General features: G+C 42.3%; 2 protein-coding genes and 1 pseudogene across 26 annotated transcripts in view; 2 read left to right on the top strand and 1 right to left on the bottom strand.

Moving 5' to 3' along the window:
• The window catches only part of CARMIL1 (capping protein regulator and myosin 1 linker 1), a 344161-nt gene extending 330663 nt beyond the window's left edge, over positions 1-13498 (bottom strand). For 4 of the 7 annotated variants that reach the window (XM_078000908.1, XM_078000907.1, XM_078000905.1 and 1 more), the window contains exons 1-2: positions 12788-13498; positions 7424-7521 (exon numbers count right to left, since the gene is read on the bottom strand). In XM_078000908.1, the coding sequence (XP_077857034.1) occupies positions 7424-7521; positions 12788-12827 (138 nt within the window). In that variant the 5' untranslated portion in view covers positions 12828-13498. Of the gene's footprint in view, positions 1-7423; positions 7538-12489; positions 12663-12787 lie in introns of those variants that run through there. The other 3 variants (XM_078000909.1, XM_078000912.1, XM_078000911.1) reach the window with 3 other exon arrangements.
• Positions 1-20881, top strand: part of CMAH (cytidine monophospho-N-acetylneuraminic acid hydroxylase) — a 362762-nt gene that overhangs the window by 159844 nt on the left and 182037 nt on the right. The window lies entirely within an intron of this gene.
• On the top strand, positions 18849-20573 carry LOC144340629 (uncharacterized; annotated as a pseudogene).

The raw sequence follows: 20881 nt of genomic DNA on the forward strand, positions 1-20881 counted from the left end.
ACATATCAGAGAACAACTACGAGGTATATTGTGCTGCCAGGATAACCCACTTTTGTGCAGATCTCAGAATGAAGCTTCCCCTGCCATCTCTATTTACTTGGAAAGCATCCTGAGATTGCAAGACTAGCTATTTTAGAAACTGTGATATCTGTACTGCTTAACTGGTGAATCGGGAGTCTCTCTATTCCACTGCAACCAGAGCAAAAACCAAATCTCCCCTTCTATTTCTAATTTGTGTTCATTAAAACAGCCTCACTGAAATCAGTGATTAGGTTTACACTATTATAAGTTTAACTATGAACTCACAAAATATAATCCCAAAACATTACTACATTATGGGTTCCATGAAAAAAAAAAAAAAGTTTTAAACAGGCACTAAGTCTGAAAACCATTGGCCAAGGCTGATGTTGCCTTAAAGAAGCTGAACACAAATTTCAGCATGAATATTTGTCTGAAAAGTGACTATGGCACAGGTCATGCTGCTGAATCAAGTTAGGTACTAGAGACTGGCAAACTAGAAAAGCATTAAGCAGACTGGCCATGCAAAATGAGTATGGCCTACTGAAAAAGAACAATAGTTTCCATATTGCAGAATATCTGAGATTGAAAATGATTTGTGACTGATTAAGTAGGCCAAATACCTCCAAAACTTCTATATGAGAGGTACTTTTTTTTCATGTCCTCTTAAAAAAAAGCAGGTAGAATAGAGTTTATACTTTACGTTAATGAAAGACAGCACTGCCACCAAAATATTTTAGGGATACATGTTGCCCAAAATAATACCCCTATACCTTTCAACATTTTTTTAAGTTAACTTACAGTTATTCCAATCCAGCCTAATTAAGATGTTCAAAAGCCATAAATAAATAGCCAAGGGAAAAAAAAATATATATATATATATATGTTAAAGGGATTTCAGGCCTGGCGCATTGGTTCACACCTATAATCCCAGCACTTTGGGAGGCCGAGGTGGGAGAATCGCTTGAGCTCAGAAGTTCAAGACCAGCCTGGGCAAAACAATGAGATTGTCTCTAAATAAATAAATAAACAAATAATAATAAAAAAAAATTTAATTAGGCAGGCATGGTGGCATGCGCCTGTAGTCCCAGCTACTCGAAAGGGTGAACTGGGCAAGGCTCAATTCAAGTGACTGCAAGAGGCAATCACTTGAGCAAGGCTCGTGACTGTGATTGTACCACTGCACTCCAGCTTAAGCAACACAGTGAGACCCTGTCTCAAAAAAAGGTGGGGGGGATGGATTTCAGATTAACTTTTCAAAAGAAAACAAATGGACAACAGATGGGTAGTTTTAAAGAGAATAGGTAAACAAAACAAAACAGTTCGATTTATATGCCACTTCCCCTACCCGCTCAGTTTAAGAAGAAAGGAAGTCCTGCTTCTGACCCATTTTATGAAGGGTGTGGAAGAACAAGGGGTTGGCAAAGATGATGTAACCCAAATTCCAAATCAAACAGAAAAAACCAAAGTGGAGACTAGGAATGACTTTCCATACCCTTTAAGTCCACCATCCTGGAGAGAGGAGCGCTACATTCCTCTCCCCCAAACAGGCAACAGCAGAACTGTGGGTAACAAGAGGTCATCAGGGTTCTTGCTCCCTCCGGACATTGTTTTTCCTTCAACTAGTAGTTCTCCAAAAAAAAAAAAAAAAAAAAAATCCCAGCACTTTGGGAGGCCAGGGCAGAAAGCTTGCTTGAACCCAGGAGTTCAAGAGCAGCCTGGGCAACGTGGTGAAACCCATCTCTACAAAAAATACAAAAATTAGCCAGGTGTGGTGGCACACGCCTGTAGTCCCAGCTACTTGGGAGGCTGAGGCAGGAGGATCACTGAAGCCTGGGATACTGAGGCTGCAGTGAGCTGTGTTCGTACTCCAGCTTAGGTGATAAAGTAAGACCCTATCTCAGAAAAAAAAAGTCCAGACAATGCCAAATGCTGCCAAGGATTTGGAGAAACTAGATCACTCATACATTGCTGGTAGAACCATATAATGGTACAGCCACTCTGAGAAACAGTTTGCCAGTTTCTTATAAAAGTAAACATGCAATTCCCATGCAAACCAGCAATTGCACTCCTTGGCATTTATCACAGAGCAAGGAAAGTATGTTCACTCAAAAATCCATACACAAATGTTTACATCAGTTTTATTCCTAATAGCCCAAAACTGGAAGCAACTCTGATGTCCATCAACTAGCCAATGGGTAAACCAAACGTGGTACATCCATACCATGAAGTACTCCTTAGCTAAACTGATACAACTTGGATGAAGGTACAGGGAATTATGCTGAGCAAGAACAACCAATCCCAAAAAGGCATATACTATATGAGTACATTTATATAATGTTCTTAAAATGACAAATTTACAGAAATGGAGAACAGATTAGTGGCTACCAGGGATCAGAGAAGTGGTGAATGCTAGGTATGGCTATAAAAAGGCAATGTTAGGGGTCCTTGTGGTGGGGGAAATCTGCATTTTACAGTATCAATCAATGTCAGTATCCTGGTTTTGACATTATACTATAATTTTGCAAAAAGGGAAAACTAAATGAAGGGCGTAAGATAACCTCTCTGTATTATCTGATATAACTGCAGACAAATCTACAATTATTTAAAAATGAAAAAGTTTAATTTTAAAAAATACATGAGTTAAAATACATTTTTTACACTCCAAGAACTATAAAAAATTGGGTAAAGATTAATTTATCAAATGGGAGAAGGGAATAAGAGTCAAAGAAACACGGAATCACTTTCTAATGACATCCCCTAAAGACAACAGAGAAAGGTATTTCAACAACATATGACATGTCAAGTCAATGTAGCCCAGAGTGGAACTATTCACAACATAGATTTTAAAAAACATGGGCTAAAGGACCATTCCTCAGGAGAATGATGGATAGCCTATTCAAGCCTGTTCTATCGTTTCTTAACTGTCCCAAGAGGCATCATCTCTGGCCTGTTCCTTCTTAGCCCATGGTCATTAGGGTCTCTGGCCAAATGAGTTTGGAAAAAACAGCATACTTTATCCAATTCTTAGAAATTTACAATGCACAGGGGTATATTAATGGCTCTGAAAACTCATGCAGTAAAGAAACTGATTTATCTTTAACACTCTGATTGCCAAATTTATTTGAGTATAGAACACTCTTGCCCCAGAACATCTAGCATTTCTGATTTCTTTTGAGGAGAGCATACCTTAGGAATTTTAGATCCAGCCTGTTGCCCTCTATCCTGTTAATAAGGTGCCACAAATTATGAATAAACCCTCTTGGCCTTATGGTGAACTGACCTCAACCTGTCAATGGAGGCAGCGGACACTTGGGCTTCAGAAGGATCGGCATTTTCTGCACCATGGAGAAAACAGAATGAAGCACCCCTTTGTTCCTCTTGCCTTATCATTTTTTGGGTGTTTGCTGCATGCAGCCACTGTGCTATGCAGTATTTAAATAAATTCCACTTAATATGCAAAGCAACCACATACCAATAGATACTGTTATAACATAGGTTTCATTAGAGAAAAAAAAGAAAACTGATTCTTAACATTGTCATAAAGTTGCTGAGCAACAGTGTGAACCCCGGGTTAACAGCCCTTAACCACTGAGCCTTAATATTTCATTACATACAGGTGGCAAGAAGAGACCTGTTTAACCAGTCCCAACTTTCACCTGATATCCCAACTGCAAAGACAGGACTCAGGCTTTACACCTACCCATTCTCTACCCTGCATATGCCTTACCCCAGCTGTACCTTAGTATGTTTCTCTAACATAAGCTCTCTCAGGCTTCCAGGCATATTCTGTTCCCTTTGTCCAGAATATGTCTCCACTCTCTTCCCCTGGCTAACTCCTACTCATCCAGTGAATGCCAGCGTAAGCTTATCTTCCTTCTGAAGTCTTCCCTGATTCTCAGGCCTGAGTTGGGAGTTCCTCTCCATGCTCCTGAAGGCCCGATTCATCCACCCATAGCACATCTCAAACCACTGCCTGGCTACATGTTTATCTCCCCAACTAGATTGTAAGCTTGGAGTCCTATGAAGTCAAAGACTAGGACTATTTTGTATATACCATGTGCCTGGGACACAGCAGGTACTCAATAAATATTAAACTAGCGTATAAATCAGTCAATCAAAGACAGAGAGACCCTAAAGTCCAAATCTCCCCTATCATTGTTTGAAGTCAGCAACCATGGAACAAAGTAATGGCTGCTTTCTTTTTGACCACAGAGGCAAAGCAGATAGGCTCTGAATGAGGCAGAGCTGGGTTGGAATCCCAGCAGTTATTAACTAGCCAAATGATGTGAAGCAATTTACTTTGGCCTCTCCAAATCTCAATTTCCTCATCTGTAAAATGCAGATGTAAAAAGTGCCTACCTCATAGCGTTGTAGTGGGGATATAACAAGGCAATGCATCATTAAGTACTCAGCATAGTCTGTAGCACTTGGCCAGGGTTTAATAAATATTAGCTATTATGATCATGGCTGGTCTGAGTGTAGGGGTGTTTACAACTAATTGATCACAACTCATTATAGATTTCTTTGCTCTTCCTCCACTCCCACTGCTTCACTTGACTAGCCTTCAAAAACAGATTTTTAGAAATATCAGCTATTATGATTATAGAAAGATGAAGATAAGCCCTCTACAAAAGACAAGCTAGAAATAGTATACAGTCTCAAGTATAAGAAGAAAGAACCACGTAACATACAGCACACTCCTACTTTTATAAGAAGAAAAGGAATGAATAGTGGGCAATGGGGAAAGGTAACAAAAGCACAACTCAAAAAAGCGTATTGTAGATATTCAGCCAACTCATTTACGAACCATTTTAGTATGCTAACAATGGATTAAGCAATTAAATTTCTCTAAACTCAGAAACTCAGAAATCCACAACTTTGAGATTACTTCATACATCTTCTTGTTCTAACTTGAAGCCTGTCAAAGAAAGCCAGACCTTGAGTATTTCTGTTAATAATTCCTGCCCATGCAAGTAAATAACAGCCACAATGAGTTCCGATCATGCTCCTAGAAACTGCTTATATTCCATATTTGAGGAGATAAATGCTTAAACTCAAATACATTTTTAATTTGGTTACAACTTCAATCAATTCCAGATGTTAGATGAGGCCAAAAAACTTACAATTAAGTACTAATCATAACTATTTTTAAATAGTGCTAATAGGAGATAAATGCTTAAACTCAAATACATATGGCGCGAACCCGGGAGGCGGAGCTTGCAGTGAGCTGAGATCCGGCCACTGCACTCCAGCCCGGGCGACAGAGCGAGACTCCGTCTCAAAAAAAAAAAAAAAAAACTCAAATACATTTTTAATTTGGTTACAACTTCAATCAATTCCAGCTGTTAGATGAGGCCAAAAAACTTACAATTAAGTACTAATCATAACTATTTTTAAATAGTGCTAATTTTATATTGGACATTTAAATTTGTCTTTGAAATTTTAACATGGTAAATTGCACTCATGACGTGGGTTTGTTCTTAGCATAATAATCATTTCCATATCAAATAATACCAAGTCCCAATTTTTTAGACTGTCATAGCAACCACTACCTGATATTTAAGTTGTAGAGAAGTTGATTCATCTTATAAAATTACTACATTATTAGAAACTTACTTTAAATTTATAAAAAAGCAAATGACAGAAACAATATTTCTTCTCTACACTACCACTTCCAAAACAATAACACAATCATTGTTGAACAACATCAAGAAAAACATAAGGAAATTTCATGTTTACTGAAGCTAAATAAAACAGAACAATGGCACCACTCATTTCTTCTATTGATAACTTAATCACGCAGTTTACATAAGCACATTTTGTTGCTGGGCAAAAGCCACTCAAGTTTTCCCACTTCAATGCCTTTACCATCCCGACTTGTGTATACAGACAACATAGAAATAGAAGTCATCCATCACTACATAATCCTTACTAACAAGAAAAGACAGTCACATATCCTGGGGTTAGATATTTTAGAAGATTCTCAAGACAGAGGTGATCAGAAAGACGCTTCAAATTCTTTGGCAACTTTGAAGAAATGGAATATTAAAAATACTCTTTTTCAGCCAGGCACAGTGGCTCATGCCTGTAATCCCAGCACTTTGGGAGGCTGAGGCAGGCACATCGCTTGAGTCCAGGAATTTGAGAACAGCCTCAGGAATATAGGGAGACCCTGTCTCTACAAAAAATATAATTAGCCAGGCATGGTGGCTCACACCTGTAGTCCCAGCTACTCAGAAGGCTGAGGTGGGAGGATCACTTGAGGTAGAGGTAGAGGCTGCAATGAGCCGAGATCATGCCACTGTACTCCAGCCTGGGCAACAGACTGAAATCCTGTCTCAAAAAACTTTTAAAAATTAAAAAATTATTCTCTTTCAATAACATATACCTGAGATTTGTTTTAAAATTCTCCAGAGGCAAAAAAAAAAAAAAAAAAGAAAAGAAAACACCACCAACCACCACCACCACCACCACCACCACCACCACCACCACCACCACCACCACCACCACCACCACCACCATGAGGAAGATATTTAGTATTAGTAAAATGCTGAAAATGGTTGAAGCTGGGAAGGACAGGTACACAGGGTTCGATATATTATTCTCTGTTTTTTGCATATGTTTGAAAATATCCATGTTAAAAAGTTAAACAATACTCTCTCCATCAAAATATTCTTTCTACCTAAGCTTAAATTTAGATTTGCCACAATCTCAACCTAGAAACCATTAAAATACCACAAAATGTTTTCACCTCTCTAAAGGTACAACTCTGTCACTGACACCTCTCTAAGAAGTTTTCTGCAGCAGGGCCCAATCCCTCAGCCCCTCAGCGTCTCCTCTCACAAACTGGAGGGAACCCCAAGTCTAACCACAACACTAGCAGGTGCTGCCTTCAGCAGGAGTTTCCCTCCAAAGCACCAACATCCTATGTAAAATGACAATGCTTTGTTAGCTCATCACCCCTTAGATGGACTCACATATAACATCTGAGAAAATCTAATTAAGTAATTAAACTAACATGAGATGAACTTTTTAAACTCCTCCATAAGACTTTATGAATAAAGTCATAGGATCAGCCACTACACACAAAATTTAAAAGTTCCATTTAACATCAAACTCTGAATATTATGAAAACAGACTCTAAGAGATTATCTAAATATAGGGGGGAATTACAATTTTCAAAAATACAATCTAAAAGCCTATGATCTTTAAAATTCAAATTACCCTATTTTTAACTTTTGACAAAGAAATATTCCAATTAACCTAAGACAAAATGGTCATCAGAACTTTTGAACAATATATAAAACACAGAAGTAATGCTGCATGAAAAATAAGTAATCTAAACAATGAAAAGACACTTTCATTTCTAGACATTTTAATAAAAATAAACAGTAATACTTACCAGCACTTTGTTTTCAACTTTGTCTCCCTTAACTTCCAACTTTACTTTCTTCTTCACTGAAATTTTTATCTTTCTGCCAATAACATCCTTTATGCTTTCTGAAAAAAAGGAACACTTTCATTATGTTATTAGTAAGAAAAAAAGCATTGGGGAGGAGTAAACATTTGGAGGAGTATATTTGGTTGTTTTTACTGTTGTTGTTTGCCTGGTTTTTTTTGTTTTTGTTTTTGTTTTGAGACAGAATCTCACTCTGTCACCCAGGCTGGAGTGCAATGGCGAGATCTTGGCTCACTGCAACCTCCGCCTCCTGGGTTCAAGTGATTCTCCTGTCTCAGCTTCCCAAATAGCTGGGACTACAGGCACGCACTACCATGTCCAGCTAATTTTTGTATTTAGTACAGACGGGGTTTTACCATGTTGGTCAGACTGGTCTTGAACTCCTGACCTCAAGTGATCCGCCTGCCTTGGCCTCCCAAAGTGCTGTGATTACAGGCATGAGTTACCGTGCCTGTTTGTCTTTTTTTACCTGTTTTGACAAGTTGGATGGTTATCACCCATCAAGTATTTAATAAACACCTACTTTGTACCTCATACTGTATATTGATATGCTGAGGCAAACATAAAAGCATGACATAATACCAGCCCATGCAAGGCATGACATAATCTTGTTTGGAAAATAAGATACAAGAAAAAACAAAAAACAGCAAACAGTGAAGTCGGACAGTATGATGAAACACTACATTGCATGCAGAACACAACAGGAATTCATAAACTCCCTCTGCCCTTGGCTGGTTACCTCTGGGGCCCAGCAGCCTCTGGGTTCACCATAGTGTCAAACAAATATTAGCACTCTCTATGAGTAAGTCTTGACATGATGGTTGGGGAATACTGCAAAACGAAACAGAACTGGGCCGGGCACGTTGGCTCACATTTGTAATCCCAGCACTTTGGGAGGCTGAGGAAGGTGGATCGCTTGAGGCCAGGAGTTCGAGACCAGCCTGACCAACATAGAGAAACCCCGCCTCTACTAAAAAACAAAAAAATAATTAGTCAGGTGTGGTGGTGCGTGCCTGTAATCCCAGCTACTCCAGAGGCTGAAGCATGAGAATTGTTTGAACCCGGGAGGTAGAGATTGCAGTGAGCTGAGATGATGCCACTGCATTCCAGCCTGAGTGACAGGGTGAGACTCTGTCTCAAAAAAATAAAAATAAACCAGAACTATACCAAATGATTTAGTCAAAGAAAGGCACTCCCAGACATCTGTCCTTCCAAAATCATCACAGCACAATACCCCCAAGAAGTAGTCAAAGGCAATAGAAGAAGAAATCTGGAGACTTGACATTTCAGATGGTGGTGGAAAAGTCTTCCTAGGGCTCCCATGAGCACCTCAAAATGAACATGTCTGAAATCAAACTCATTATCTCCTACTCTGGACACTAATGATGCTGGAAACTGCTTATCTCCAACTCCTTTCAGACAGCAAGTCAGTCTCCTAAAATCTACCTCCTCCACAGCTCCTGACCACCTAGGCATGAGTGCAGTAAGGGCCTCAGAATCTCTCACCAAGACTAAGTCCATGACCTCTAACCCATCAGCCCACCATCACCTCCATAATCACATTGACTCTTCCAAAACTGCGAGACTCATCATGTCTCTCCCAGTCTATGAGTTGCAGTCATTTTTGAATAAACCCAAAACGCATAGCATGCCATTCAAGGTCTTTCACATTTTTTTTCAGTGTGACTTCTCAGCACATACCTAAAGATCCAATTATCCCTAATATCTTCATCTTTTACACCCCTAGGATTGTGTATCTATTATTCTTTTTCCTGGAATGCCCTTTCCCTATTGTCCTCCTGGTTATATTCGACTTATCCTCCAAAATACAGTACCCTCTCGATGCTCCCATACCTCTGTATTCTGTATTACAATCATTTTGGTCTATTCACATGTTCAACAAATAAATATATATAGGAGTACCTCTTGTGTGCTACTAGGTGCTAGATAGAGATGGTCCTTGCATTTCACAGGAGTTTGCAATCTAGCGGAGGTCACGGACAGATGTCATAAATCAAATTCACACACAATGCATAGGATTATGGATTCGGAAGCACGCGAAGGTTTCAGGGAGGAGGGCATCCCTGAGCTGAATCTTGAAAGCATAGGAAATAAGACCCCTGGTTTCCAAAGTAGAATGTACAATACAATCCATTGAGATGAAAGAAGAAAATAGAATTTTCACTTCTACTTACAATGTGTATTTCAGTTTGTGTTTTAGATTATACACACTAAATGGAATATGTAGTTTAACAAATATATGTTTATTAAAGGGTAATCAAAATTTTCTTCTTGGAAACACCACCATGAAAGTTTAGAGCTGCTGAGATAAAGAAGAGTGAAAACGGGGAGAAAAAGACAGTGTACGCATAAACAACAGCATGGAAACCTGAGAAAACACAGCCTGTTCAAGGAACAGCAAGGAGGTGGAATGTTTGGGGCGAGGGAACATGTGGAAGAGCTCAGTGCGCTTTGAGTTCTTCACACAGCTTCTATCTTATCAGAACTCCAAACAAGCACAGGCCACTCCTCCCTCCCCTAGAAGAATTGTGGGAAATGGGCATCTGAAATTGACTTAAGAACATATACAACTGGAAAGAGACTGGAAAATCATACACCCAAAGATTTAAAATAACTACCTCTACGTGGTAATAGGAGTGATATATATTCTTCTTATTCTTCTCTGCATTTAAATTTTTTCTACAAAAAGTTTGTAACACTTTTTTTTTTTTTTTTGAGACGGAGTTTCGCTCTTATTGCCCAGCCTGGAGTGCAATGGCGCGATCTCGGCTCACCGCAACCTCCGCCTCCCGGGTTCAAGAGATTCTCCTGCCTCAGCCTCCCAAGGAGCTGGGATTACAGGCATACGCCACCACGCCCAGCTGATTTTTGTATTTTTAGGAGAGACGAGGTTTCTTCCTGTTGGTCAGGCTGGTCTTGAACTCCTGACCTCAGGTGATCCACCCACCTCGGCCTCCCAAAGTGCTGGGATTACAGGTGTGAGCCACTGCACCCAGCCAAGTCCAACACCTTTTAAATACCTTGAGGGAATCTTAAGGGAAAACACAGAGGTTTTAATGTGGACGGTCGCCATTTTGAATTGATCAGAGCAGAACTCTTGTGAGCACTTGAATTTAGAGGAAAGCAGGTGCAGGAATTTATTCCATCCCAGCCTAACTTGACCACTGAAAGGTACAGAAAAATAATATCAGGCATAATATGTCACTCTGTTGAAAGATATATGACAGGCAATACTTAATAAAAACAAAAATTCCATTTCAAGATAAAGGTCAAATTCAACTTTTAAAATATACAGGCCGGGCGCGGTGGCTCAAGCCTGTAATCCCAGCACTTTGGGAGGCCGAGACGGGCGGATCACGAGGTCAGGAGATCGAGACCATCCTGGGTAACACAGTGAAACCCCGTCTCTACTAAAAATACAAAAACTTAGCCGGGCGAGGTGGCAGGCGCCTGTAGTCCCAGCTACTCGGGAGGCTGAGGCAGGAGAATGGCGTGAACCCGGGAGGCGGAGCTTGCAGTGAGCTGAGATCCGGCCACTGCACTCCAGCCTGGGTGACAGAGCGAGACTCTGTCTCAAAAAAAAAAATAAAATAAAATAAAATAAAATAAAATATACAAACTATTCCTTTTGAGAACCATGAATAGAAACCCAGACACCTTATTTCCACTCTATCCTTCACTCTTTCTCTTGGGTCTAAGTAATTACCTATACTTTCCATTTCCAGACTCAAGGACAACTCCTTATATAAATTAAAAATCTGCCGCCCACTTTAGCCATCCTTATCCCCTGACCAGCCAGGCAAGTCCTGCCCTAAACTCATTCTCAGGATCTCTGGAAGCATCTTCAGAGCCTCTGGCGTTTGCTTGGGGTGTTGGAAAGGTCGCAGACTCCCAGAAGCGGATGGGTCACTCACTCCAGCAAAAGATGCAGACTCCACAGGGTTGGGGAGAGAGAAGAGGGCCTGCTGGAATCATGTAAGAGGTGTGTGCGTGTGTGCGCGCGCGCATGTCTGTGAATAACTTCATACTGTAAATTCTGGTAAAAGTTCAGGTTTGTCTGTAATTCAGCAGAAGTAGAGGCTTCCACACAAACCTAGCAACAGCCTCTCTACATCAAGTTTTACCTGCTGAGTTAACAGTCACCAATGGACGGGCATACACAAATTCCTCCAAAGTATTATTAGCTAAAAGGAACAACAGAGAGGCAAATTCCACACATGGAGATGAATGGGTGCTCAGAACTTCCGCTTGTTGACAGCACCGATTAAACATCATCTTTGTGAGCTGTAGGCTGTGTAGTGTGCCAAGAATGGTACAGTAGGGAATATAGGTCACTAGGGCTCAAAACACATCTGCACACAGACGCACATACCTTGTTACAATACAACATGCTACCCACATATACATGCTTAAACGCTAGGTTTTAAGAACACTCTCCCATCCTATTTCAGCTCTGCCATTTTAACCCTCCAGATAATTAAGTTAAACCCCAAGACTTAACCAGGCCCGCCCCCACCACCACCAAAGAAAAACCTCAAGGTACTCAAACAATGGGTCATCTTGCACAGGGTAACACACACAGGTTCCCTAAGAGATCCCCGGTAGGGAGAATCGGTAGGTTAATCATTATTAAAATAAGGCTTTTATCATTAACCCTCTATTTCCTGTCCCGAGTCTGCGTCAGCCCTGTAACCCTTTCGCTATCAGATGACTACACCAAGCCACGCCTTGCCAGGCCCAGTCATTTTACCAGACTAGCTCCCACTCCCCGAAGTCTGCGTGTCAGAAGATCACCTCCCGCGGGGCATTTTCAGGAAGGCGCCTGACACGTGCCGGAGACGACCTACTGTGCGCTCTCCACCTGTCCTTCCGATAGGCTTTCCCGCACTTTCCCGAGTTTGGGGCAGTGGGCTGGGCGCCGTAAAGGGCTCCCCTCGCTTGCAGAACTCCCAAGTCTAAGAACTCCCAAGCCCCCTTCTTCCACCAACCTGGACCCCCGCGTCTGGGCAGGAGGAGGTTCCCAGGGCTCACAGTCGAGACCCCCCTCCCACCAACCTCCCGAGGACTCCCGATTCCTCCCCGACGCCTTCCCTCTCCGCACTTGGCTCTAAAGGCGGTCGAATGGGAACAAACTTCCCAGCGCCCCCAGTGACCCTGCCCAACACCACTCTGCCCTAAGGGGCGCCGAGACTTCTTGGGACCTACGGGAAGGCAGAGGTGGGAAGGGAGGTGGAGGTGAGGAGTACGCAGAGGAAGATGGAAAACCAACAACCGCGCGAATCTTACCTATCAACTCCCTGGGAACATCAGAGCTCTCCTCGGTCATGGTTGCCCTGTAGGTGCGGGGGTTATTGCAGGTCCAACTCTGATTTATGGCCCCCTGCCCTTCCCCGAACACCTTTAATTTTTTTAGAGAGGCAGATGCAGCTTGCAAATGGGAGTGGGCAAGAAAAGGGGGGCGGAGATACAATTTTGCCGCGCGCCCCCCGCCCCACCAAAAAAAAAAAAAAAAAAAGAGTTGCAATGCGAGGCAGATTTGCTGCTGCTGCTACATGACGCCTCCTCGCAGTTCCCGGGGGCGGAATAAGGAGCGAACAGGATTACGAGCCGGCGCGGGTCGCCGGGCGACTGTGGCGCCTGCTCCTCCTCCCGGCTCGCTAGTCCCCGGCGGGGCTCGGGCCGGCGTAGATCCCGCCCAGTCTCCGCGCCGCACCTACAGCCCTAGGTGAAAGCGGAAGGCGTGGGAGAGGGCGGGGAGAGCGGCGCCGGGCGGGGGGAGTAGGTTTTCCTAGCGCTCCTGACGGGCTCCGGCTGGGCGGGGGCAGCTCCGGCCCTCCTCCTTCTCCTTCTTCTCTTCCTCCTGCTTTTCCTCCTCACCTCGCGAGAGCCGGCCTCCGCACCCGTGCCAGGCCGGCCTCCGGTGCCCGGGCGCTGGGTCCCCAGCGTGTGGCTCACCCCCAGGAGAGACGCTGCGCTGTGCTGCGGTGGCGGCGGCGGGCACCGCGCCCCTCCTTGCAGCCTCCCTCCCAAACCGCAAAAGCCCTGCGTCTGGAGAGGGGGCGAGCGAGCGCGCAAGAGAGCCCGGGAGCCATCTGCTGGCTGCGAGGGAGGAGAGCCTGCTGAGCTGGGCTTTCCGATTCCTTGTCCCCACCTCGGGGCGGGCCAAGGGACCCGGAGGACAGGAGACTGCAGATTTTGCAGACCCGTCTATACGGAAGCTGGTTCTTTTTGGGACCCTCTTACGCACTTTTTGTTTTTCAGCCCTCCAGGTGACGTGTCATTTCATCAGCGCTATTCTTCATTTCTGGTGAGCTAGACGAAACCTGTGAACACTAATCATGCGGTGAGAAGACACTTTTTTGTGTGCGTTCAGCGGGTGCTCTGCGGCCGCACTTAGCAATCTCAGCCACTCCCGTTGAGAGCGCCTTGGAAAATGCCTTTCACTCAAAAGTCTTCTTTTATCCTCGGGGCACATTCGGGAAGCTGAGCTTTAATCATTGGAGCCTAAGTAAGCCTGCGGATAGGTCTGATCCTACCTGGGCCCAGACTCCCTATGACTTCCCTGAGCTCCATCCCCAGAGTGAACCGTTCAACTTCAGGGCCAAGAATACTTTGCCTCAATCGCTGCTTTTTAGCCTAGGGCTAGGAATGTCCCAGACTGTCTAATCAGGTTGTGCTTTTAAAGGACAGAAAAGGAGGAAAGGAAAGGGAATCCATGCACTTGGCCATCTAATTTTAAACACTGCTGTTGACCTTGGATCCCTTAGAATAATCTTCAGCCCTACAGCCAGGCCTTACCACTAAGGATTTGCCAATCTGGCCCGTTCCCACCCTCCTTAACCTCTCCCACTCCCCACTCTATTACAGCCAGATTCATTGTTTGCTTCCTCCTTCCTCGTAAGGTTATCTGATTCTTATCTATGTTTTCAAGGTCATCCCAACGGTCTACCTTCTTTGTGAATATTTTCCAGGGATTGTCAGATTACTGTGCCTCTAGAATATGCCTAGAATATCCCTATGCCTCTAGAATATATATTGCCTGAAACACACTTTTCTAAGCCCAACCATACAGTGTCTTGTTTCATTGCTTGTCTATTTGTCTGGTTTTACTATCTAACTCTTGCATTGTCCCCTGAGTTTGGATTTTTTCTGCCCACCTAGACTGTAGGTGAGTTGAAAGTGGGAATTTATCTTAGACTTTTGAACTTCTTCAACAGCCTAGTTCAAAGCAGGTGTTCAATAAACATTTGTTAACTGATTTTAGAGGTTTGGACCTCAGGCCTCCAACCATTCATTTCAAAAGTGGGCAATTTATTTAAGCTAGACATTTCCTTAATGCATTAAATGTATTTTTTTCTGCAATAAATGGAAATTAACATCTCAAACTGTCTTTCATTCAACCGGGTGTATTAAGGAGGACTTTTCTGACACATACCAATGAAGTTTCAGAAATGCCCTGAAGTTTCCAAACCATGTGATAACTTGTGAAAATAAGAACAAAAGTTTGTCTTTTTTTTTTTTTTTTCCTGTGGCCTGGGTGATGGAAAGAATAAAGGGAAGGCTGTATGGCAGTTCTGTAATTCAGTACTCTTTGGCTTCTTTTAAAGGAAGCTGGGGTTTCAATAAAAGAATCATTTTCACTGCAACAGGATCCTGATTGGCTCCTGCATCTCTGAAGAAGTGAATTCAAATGAATCTCCTATCGCAACACTGTAAAATGACTGATTTTGGAAATCAAAGTCATTACTTCTCAGTTGCAAAACTCAAATGTGTTTAAGAATAGCAAGCAGAGAACTCCAAGGAGCACTGTTTGTAAAGCTGTAAACCCAACAAGCAGTAAACACCCCCAGCGCCATAAAACCATGGTGCCAGCTTAGACAATACAGTTTGCATTTTGAGATGGGTGCTTGTTTACTGAATCTACCTACCCCTCCCACTGCTACTGCTGCAAAAACAAACTTTTCTCACTCCATCCCTCCAACTTCCTCAAATTCATCCCTGTTTATATAGTCTTGAAGAAAAGAGTGATCAAACCACTACATGAAACTGATTGCATTACATATGTGATTAGCCATAGCTTCATCTAAGTAAGTATTTACATGTGGCTGTATTTAAGCCATACAACTAGTACCGATAATCTGAAAGCTGTTAGTAGGATAAAACTTTTTCAGAGAATCCCTACTGCATTTGAATCTGTGCAATGTTAAACATTTAACATATAGTGAGTGGCAACACTATTTTGAAAAGTTATCCCTGGATTTTTATTTTTAATTCTGAGCATATATTCACATCTATATAGTACATTTTGTAACACATTATGGTCAGAAAACACTCTGAATAAAAACGTTTGCAGAGGCCGGGCGCGGTGGCTCAAGCCTGTAATCCCAGCACTCTGGGAGGCCGAGGCGGGCGGATCACGAGGTCAGGAGATCGAGACCATCCTGGCTAACACGGTGAAACCCCGTCTCTACTAAAAAAAACAAACAAACAAAAAAAAAAAAAACAAAAAACGTTTGCAGAAAATAGTGTCTCTAAAATGACCCAACATACTATCATTAGACCCGTATCATGTAATGATTAAACCCATGGAGACAAAGCAAACAAAAAAGATAAGAAGAAATCAGCATTCTAACAAAAAAAAAATCACAAACTTACGTAGGTCCATTTCTGATCTTGTCTGCTGCATTCAGAACTGGTTTTAAAATGGAAAGGTATTCAGAAATGTGGGACCCACCGGCATTTTACTCCCCAAGTAATGATTTTAAGGTTACCTCCCACCCCCAGTAACCACTGGGGAAGAGGCCTTCTTAAGAAAGTGTGTTTTTCAACTTGGTTAATAAAGATCTTTCAGGAGAGTATGCAATGTGAACTAAGCTTGCAAACACCTCTAAGAAAACTTAGTTTATCTCTGACTAGAAGACAGTGGAAGGTAAATGACTATTAAACAGTACTCCTTTAAAGTATTTGCAAATGAAATTATATGAGACCTGAGATTTGCTTGAAAATAGCCCATGGAGATGTTGGGGGGTGGAGAGGATTGAGTAGTGATATAGACGAAATCAGAGTGACCCTCTTGTTGATTTTTGCTGCAGCTGGATATGAGATCCATGGGAATTCATTGCTTTCACTTTTGTATGTGTTTGCAATGTTTCATAACAATAATAAAACAGAACACATCCTTAACACATATGATTGAACAAAAAGGAGGAAAACCAACTCAGTCATTAATTCAGAACACATCTGTTTGAATGTGCCATAATTAGAGCTCCCAGTTTTACAATGGTTTTCCAACTTCAGAACACTTGAACACTTCAATAGATAACATGTTGTCTTGATTCAAAGAAACATTTTCTCATGTTAAAGTTAATGAAATCTGAATGCATTTTATAATTGGTATAGACAGTTAAAATCATGCTTCTCACACCCCATCCCCAACACAAATGCAAAATACATTATGAAATCCATGATTCATCTGGCAATAAGTGACCTGTGACAAGTGAGGAAATAAGGGTTTGACATATCGGAGCTACCCAGTGACTCCTTGGGTAAAAAGTATAATTACTATATCTTTATTACAATGAGGAAATAAGTTCACATTTGTGGAGTGACTTGCCCAAAGTCACAGCCTTAAGAGTCAAAGATTGAACTCAGAATTTGAGATTTCCAGGTAAATGTTCATTTTACTATAGTTGTTGTTGTTTTGAGACAGGGTCTTGCTCAGTTGCCCAGGCTGGAGTGCAGTGGCACGCGATCTTGGCTCACTCCAACCTCCGCCTCTTGGGTTCAAGTGATTTTCTTGCCTCAGCCTCCCGAGGAGAGTAGCTGGGACTATAGGTGTGTGCCACCATGTTGGGCTAATTTTTATATTTTTAGTAGAGACAGTGTTTCCTCATGTTGGCCAGGCCGGTCTCAAACTCCCAACGTCAAATGATCCTCCAGCCTCGACCTCCCAAGTGCTGGAATTACAGGTGTAAGCCACAACGCCCGACCCATTTTACTATAATTTTTATGCTACTCTACAGGCTCCTAGACTAAGTTCCCTGGGACGCATTCAGGTGACCAGGGCTCGGCCCCACTCACCTACAAGGAGCTCCTTCTCTAGGAGGATGATCAAGATGAGCTTCGATCGCCCTGCAACTAGCCCAGTGCCAGCCACATAGTAGGTGAAGGAAAACTCCTTTAGAAGGGTCAATTAAGCCAAGTCCTTTTATAAAATAATAAATGCAAAATATGCTAGATGTCAAAAAGTGTTCAGTAAGTGCTATAGAAACTTGTAGGAGGGGGAGAGAGGAAGCACTACAATGTGGAAAGGTTCTTATATAAATTGACTCGGCAAATATGAGTTGAGCACTTACTATTTGCCAGAGGTTATAATGGTAAATTATGTGGCTGCTTCATGCAACCCTCATGGAGCAGTCTAGAGGAGAAAGAGAGCAAGACTAACACACACACACACACACACACACACACACACAAAGCAACATCTTTTATAACTTAATCTTAGAAATGACATACCATCACTTCTGTTCTATTTTACTGGTCACATGGATCAACCCAGGTCAATGGAGGAAGGTGACACACAAGAATGTGCATACCAAGAGTTGGAGATCATTGAGGACCATCTTAGAGAATGGCTAAAGGAGAGAGAGAGAAAAAAATGGCTAATGGCTAATGTAGAGAAAGTAAAGGATCAATGATTAGAGTAGCTGGGAATCAGGAAGGTAAGATGTCCAGTTGGGAAGTTAAGAAAAAAATATTTCAAGAAGGGAGAAAGGGTTAACAGTGTCCTGTGCTGCTTCAAAGTCAAATTTGATAAGGAATAATAATGCATTACTTGAACTTGGTAATAAAGGAGGTATTGTTTTCTGTGGAAAGATACAGTTTAGTAAAATGACAGAGAAGATAAAGTGCCATGGGTTGAAGCACGATCAGGAGATGGAAAAGATGAAGGGAAAAAGGGAATACACATGACTCTAGAATTTTGAGGGGGACAAAAAGGAGAGAAGTAGCCAAAGGCCTCCGTAGAAGACTTTCTGTTAACCCTGGAAGATTTAATACTTACATTTATTTCTGCCACTTTCCAATGAGAGGAGAAGAATAAAACATGCATCGAGTCTCTAATGTAGATTGTGTCAATATTATTACTTGCTCATTACTTGTAACAAATGTACCACACTGATGCAAAACAATAATAAGGGACTCCGCCGAGGTAGGAAGCATATGGAAACTCTCTGTGCTTTCTGCTCGATTTTTCTGTAGACCTAAAACTATTCTTAAAAAAAGAAGACTGCTCTTCCTCTCAGTTCCATATTGAACTCAATTTGGAAAAGACAAGTCCGGGCTCAAAATGGAGGCATATGATCCAAAGGAACCAGAGCACTTCAGAAAACTGTTTACTGGTGTTCTGAGCTTTGAAAATACAGACGATAGTTTAAGAGAACATTTTGAGAAATGGCGCATACTCACAGACTGTGTGATAATGAGAGACTCCCAAACAACACGTTCCAAAGGCTTTGATTTTGTGACTTACTCATGCGTTGAAGAGGTGGATACAGAGACATGTCCTCAACCACACAAGGCTGACAGGTGTGTACTGGAACCAAAGAAAGCTGTTTCTAGAGAGGATTCTATAAGGCCTGATGCCCATCTAACTGTGAAGAAAATCTTTGTTTGTGATATCAAGGAAGATAGAGAAGAATATAATTTGAGAGAGTACTTTGAAAAGCATGGCAAGGCCAGGTGCAGTGGCTCACGTTTGTAATTCCAAATGTTTTGGGAGGCCAAAGTGGGTGAATTGCTTGAGCCCAGAAGTTTGGGACGGACCAGACTGGGCAACATAATGAAACTCCGTCTCTACAAAAATTGCAAAACTTAGCCGCGCATAGTGGCACGTGCCTGTGGTCCCGGCTATTTGGGGGGCTGAGGTGGGAGGATTACTTGAGCCTGGGAGGTAGAGGGTGCAGAGCCAAGATTGCACCACTATACTCCAGCCTGGGTGACAGAGTGAGACCCTGTCTCAAAAAAAGAAAAGAAGGAAAGTGAGAAAGAGAGAGAGAGAGAGAGAGAGGAAAGAAAAGTATGGCACTATTTAAACCATAGACGTTATGGAAGGCAGGCAGTGGAAAAAAGAGGGGATTTGCTTTTTTAAAATTTACTTTTATTTATTTTTTATTTTGAGACAGGATCTCCCTTTGTCACCAAGACTGGAGTGCAGTGGCCTGATCATAGCTCACTCAATCCCTTGGGCTCAAGCAATCCTCCCACCTCAGCCTCCCAAGTAGCTGGGAGCAAAGACATGTGCCATTACACCCAGCTGATTTTTAAATTTTTTATAGAGATGGAGTCTCCTTATGTGGCTCAGGCTGGTCTCAAACTCCTGGGATCAAACGATCCTCCCACCTTGGCCCCTAAAGTGCTTGGGAGGAGTAAGCCACTGCACCTGGCCTTGCCATAACTTTTTAGGATCATAATACAGTTGATAAAGTTGTAATTGTCACAGAGGAAACTTTGGAGGCGGTGGAGGTAATTTTGGTGGAAAAGGAGGCGATGGTGGTGGAGGCACTGGCAGCAGAGGTAGTTGTGGAGGAGGTGATGGCGAATATAATGGATTTGGAAGTGATGGTGGCAACTATGGTGGTGGTCCTGGTTATAGTAGAATAGGGGGCTATGGTGGTAGTGGACCAGGACATGAACACCAAGGTGGTGGATTTGGTGGCATTGGTGGAGGATGTGATGGTTGCAATGAAGGGTGAAATTTTGACAGTGGTAACTATGGTGGTGGCGGGAAGTATAATGATTTTAGAAATTATAGTGGACAATAGCAATCAAATTATGGACCCATGAAAGGAGGCTTTCTGGGTGGAAGAAGCTCGGGCAGTCCCTATGGTGACGGTTATGGATCTGGTGGTAGAAGTGGTGGATATGATAGCAGAAGGTTCTAAAAAACAGCAAAAAAGGGCTTCAGTTCCTAGCAGGAGATAAAGTGAGGAGTTACCAGGAAAGCAGCAGGTTACTTTGAGACAGTCGTCTCAAATGCATTAGAGGAACTAGAAAAATCTGCCATAAAAGGAACAATTATCCATAGTTAGAAAAGTTACTGCAGCTTAAATAGGAAACCCTTCTTGTTCAGGACTGTCATAGCCACAGTTTGCAAAAAGTACAGCTCTTGATTAATGCAATGTAGTGTCAATTAGATGTACATTCCTGAGGTCTTTTATCTGTTGTAACTTTTTATTTTTCTTTTCATTACATCAGGTGGATGGCCCTGTAAATTGTGGTAGTGGTACCACGAATAAAGAATTAAAGAGCTTTTAACTTTTCAAAAAAAAGAAGCCTAATAATTTATACGAAAATGCATAAAGCGGCCAGGTGCAGTGGCTC

The sequence above is a fragment of the Macaca mulatta genome, chromosome 4, assembly GCF_049350105.2.
Source record: "Macaca mulatta isolate MMU2019108-1 chromosome 4, T2T-MMU8v2.0, whole genome shotgun sequence".
Classification (NCBI taxonomy): domain Eukaryota; kingdom Metazoa; phylum Chordata; class Mammalia; order Primates; family Cercopithecidae; genus Macaca; species Macaca mulatta.